Here is a 4526-nt window from a genome sequence, read left to right as displayed (position 1 = left end):
TTTTTTTTTTTTTGAGTAATCTCATGTACTCCAAGTTTAGCATTTGGGTTTTGATATACTTTATTTCTCAATTCGCATGGATATAGAAATGGTTAAATTTGAGACTAAAACTCAACACGTGACTAATCTAAACGTAATGCATTTGTCACCAATGTAATGACAACAAGATTTTTCTTTTTATAAAATTTTCTATCATTGTGTTTTAAGTTTCTTGGGTCATTTGTCTAGACAGATATGTGATCGGTTTTATTTGGGAGGGGTCATAATGTAAGTATTCTTACCACACAGAGATCATATTTTTTAATTTGACCAATGACCACTTGATCATAATGGAACAACATTTCACCTTGATAGTGTCATCATAACACTTTTAAATTAAACAGGCCCAGTAAGTTTGGTGCAGAGTCTGCAGGCTAGTTAGGCCCAGGTTTGAAGTTGGGCTCAATTTCACAGGCCAAAGTGCCAAACATCTCTGGTCCCAGGCTCTGTTAGTTAAAACGGGAACGGTAAAAAAACATTGTTCGGTACGGGTATGTTTTAAACGGATCAAAACGTGAACGGGACGGTCAAAAATACGGTCAAATATGATAAAAAGGGGAAAAAAAATAAAAAACGGACGATACGTGTTTTAAACGTTTATATTTAAATAATACGGTGTCAAAAAAAGGGCAATATATAGACATAAATTGGCATAATAATTATCTAAATACCTAGATAACAATCAAAATAAATAGTCCCGTTTTAAACGTTTCTATTTTAAAACGTTTATATTTTTTAAAATCCATTTTTTTACTGTCAAAAAAATGGTACGGCGTTTAAAACGGCAAAAAAACTTCAAATAGCCTCGTTCCCATTTTTTACCGACTTTCTGTGAAAAATTCAGCAAACGACGTTTAAAACGGCAAAAAAAGGGTCGCCGTTTTAAACGCGAATAAACTAACTAGGGTCCAGGTCAGGTCACAGGTCTGCCTTAAGCCCGGCTAGATTATGTTCTAAAGTCTAAACCATTCCCGTCTTTCCCCTTATTGTCGCTCATTCTCGACGTTCGGAGTCTTCTGAGTCTTCTGAGCCTCAGGTTCTTATCCATTAGGTTCAGGTCTCTTCTTCCCACTGACTATCGCAAGTATCTCCATCACCGCCACCAATAATATTTTCTGAAATTTTTGGAGAATTTGCGTCCTTCACCCTCATAGTAACTCAATTCTTGGAACGCCTTCCCACCTGTGTGTTTGTTGAGAGATTTTTTTTTTTTTCTTCTGTTCCCCTATGACATTGATGTTCTCCTCATCTCTGAAATGCTATTCTTATTCATGGGTTCTTCCCCAAAAGCCACAGTACCCCCTTTCCCTTTCTACCAGTTTCATCCCCTTGGCTTCCATCCAACATCATGAAGGGCTTACTTCATCTTCATCTTCATCTTCATCTTCGTCGTCTAGTGCTAATCCACTCTCTACCTTCTCTTCTTCTGCAACGCATCAGCTTCCCCCAAATTTCACCCCAAAAGACCTCCTTGGTATCCTCCGCCGCCAGAAAGATGCGGACTCGGCACTTCAAGTCTTTGAGTGGGCGGCACAGCAGCCAAATTTCGTACCCACTTCGTCAGTGTACGAGGAGATGCTTCAACTGCTTGGAAGGTTCGGTTCTTTTGAATTGATGGAACAGCTTCTGCTGGAGATGAAGCTTTCTGGATGTGAGATGAATAGAGGTACGTTTGAGATCTTTATTGAAAGTTATGCCAGATTCAGTTTATTTGATGAAGCGATGGGTGTGCTTAATATGATGGAAGAAGAATTTGGGTTGGAACCAGATTTATTCATATTTAATTTCTTATTGAATGTTCTTGTCGAGGGAAACAAATTAAAACTGGTCGAGTCTGTCCATTCGAACATGAACAGTAGGGGAATCGGTCCAGATGTTTCAACCTTCAATATCTTGATCAAGGCTTTGTGTAGAGCCCATCAAATTAGACCTGCCATTTCTATGATGGAGGATATGTCCAACTATGGTTTGGTTCCAGACGAGAAGACCTACACTACTCTTATGCAAGGATTTATCGAAGAAGGGAATTTGGAAGGGGCTTTGAAAATTAGAGAACGAATGGAAGAGGTTGGGTGCATGTTAACCAATGTATCAGTAAATGTTTTAATTAATGGATTCTGCAAAGAGGGTAGAGTAGAAGATGCTCTCACCCTTTTACAAGAAATGGCCCTTGAGGGATTCCATCCCGATAAATTCACCTTCAATGCTTTGGTGAATGGTCTGTGCAGAACTGGGCATGTTGAGCAGGCCTTAGAGATCTTGGATGTGATGCTTCAGGAAGGGTTTGATCCAGATATCTTCACTTACAACACATTGATATCTGGACTCTGTAAATCTGGTGAGATCGAGGAAGCCATGGAGGTTCTAAATCAAATGGTGTCTAGGGGTTGTTTCCCAAACACTGTTACCTACAACACTCTAATCAGCACCATGTGTAAGGAGAACAGGGTAGGAGAAGCTACTGAGCTTGCTCGTGACCTTTCAACAAAGGGGCTCTTACCTGATGTATGTACATTTAACTCTCTAATACATGGTCTCTGTATGTCTGGTGACCACAGGATTGCAGTGGAACTCTTCAAAGAGATGAAAAATAAGGGTTGCCCACCAGATGAGTTTACTTACAATACATTGATTGATAACCTTTGTTCGAAAGGGAGACTGGAGGAAGCATTGGGACTGTTGAAAGAAATGGAGTCAGGGGGCTGTGCACGAAATGTAGTAACATATAATACTCTGATTGATGGCTTCTGCAAGAATCAGAGGATTGAAGAGGCGGAGGAAATCTTTGATGAGATGGAACTGCAAGGTGTTTCAAGGAACTTGGTAACTTATAACACCCTTATTGATGGTCTTTGTAAAAACAAGAGGGTGGATGAAGCTTCACAACTTATGGACCAGATGCTGATGGAAGGATTGAAACCTGACAAATTCACCTATAATTCCTTGCTTTCGAACTTTTGCAGGATAGGAGATATAAAAAGGGCAGCAGAGATCATCCAGACCATGACTTCAAATGGGTGTGAGCCAGATGCAATCACCTATGGAACCCTCATTGGTGGGCTGTGTAAAGCAGGTAGAGTCGAGGTTGCCAGTAGGCTACTCAGATCTTTACAAATGAAAGGAATGGTTCCTGCCCCACAAGCCTATAACCCTGTAATTCAAGCACTATTTAAACGGCAAAGGGCAAAAGAAGCCATGAGGCTTTTTAGAGAAATGATTGAGAAGGGTGAACCTCCAGATGCTATTACTTACAAGATTGTTTTCCGTGGCCTCTGTTGCGGAGGTGGACCTATTGGAGAGGCTGTCGATTTTGTGGTTGAGATGACAGATAAAGGGTTTTTGCCTGAGTTCTCCTCATTCTCTATGCTTGCTGAAGGTCTTTGTGCTTTAGCCATGGAGGACACACTAATAAGGCTTGTTGATCTGGTCATGACGAAAGCAAAGTTCTCAGAAAATGAGGTTTCCATGATAAAGGGTTTCCTTAAGATTCGGAAATTTAATGATGCCTTAGCCACCTTTGGCCGTCTCTTAAATAGTAGGAAACCCAGAAAAGTTTACAGGTGAAGCTGCTAGGATAAATGCATGCTTTATGTTGTAGCCTGCAGATAAAGCCCACCTATCTGTGTGGTTATTTATATGGTGTTGAATCAGAACAAATCTAATGGATGAGTAATAAATATAACTGAACATGTTCAGAGGTGGGCAGTGTTTTAAAATCCCATTCATCAGCTTAGCTCTATAAGATGTTCTACATCATGTAATATTTGGTTGGCCTCTTGAAGTGGAGATTGACTTTATACCTTCAATTTCTTCAACATGTTCAATTTGCACCTTCTTGTTCGTGTGTGCGTGTAGCCAAACATGGTAAAATTTCATAGCATTTTGAAGATCCTCTCCATTCCTGTTCTTCATGTTTGTAGTTTCATGCACCTTGGAAAATATGAATTGAGCATCAATTGTCTTAACATATGTACACACCCCCAATCACAAAGCCTCATATGGAATTGCATTACCAGCCTGATGATCTCATCCACAGTGAGCTTCAATAGGACCACACTCCGGATTGGGTATATGAATTCAAGGAGTGCACCCAACTGAGCACAAATTTATACTTGTCAGCTACAGTTTCAACAGGTAAGGAAGTATTGTGGTGCCTGTATAGGACCTGGAAAAAAAAATTATTGGATCCTTGAAATGATAAAACAACTCCTTTTGAGTGTAATTAGTTAGGTAGTTCTGGTAAGGTAGTAATTATTTTCTGTTTCTAGTTATCAGTTAAAAGTGAGTATTTTATAGTTCTTAGTAAGTCGTAAGCTGGCCAATGGTATTTATTTTCTTTTAGGACCCAACTTGATACCACCAAACTTTTGGATCATATCATGACACCCAGTTTAGGATACACTGCTAGAGAGCATCTTTGGATGTTTTAGTAAGTGCAGAGCCAGCAAACAGTAGGGACAGATTTCAAATACAAACAAGGGTTTTGC

The 4526-nt window shown here is 39.7% G+C and overlaps 1 protein-coding gene across 1 annotated transcript; it reads left to right on the top strand.

Annotated features, from left to right (window-relative positions):
• The first annotated feature begins 1017 nt into the window (after positions 1 to 1017).
• On the top strand, positions 1018 to 3937 carry LOC122058065 (pentatricopeptide repeat-containing protein At3g53700, chloroplastic). Its single transcript, XM_042620493.1, has one exon. It carries the CDS (start codon positions 1267 to 1269, stop codon positions 3601 to 3603), a length of 2337 nt encoding a protein of 778 aa, XP_042476427.1. The 5' UTR covers positions 1018 to 1266; the 3' UTR covers positions 3604 to 3937.
• The last annotated feature ends 589 nt before the right edge of the window (positions 3938 to 4526 follow it).

The sequence above is a fragment of the Macadamia integrifolia genome, chromosome 12 (genome assembly GCF_013358625.1).
Source record: "Macadamia integrifolia cultivar HAES 741 chromosome 12, SCU_Mint_v3, whole genome shotgun sequence".
NCBI lineage: Eukaryota > Viridiplantae > Streptophyta > Magnoliopsida > Proteales > Proteaceae > Macadamia > Macadamia integrifolia.
Note: the sequence above shows the minus strand (reverse complement) of the source record. Positions and strands in the feature narration are given on the sequence as shown.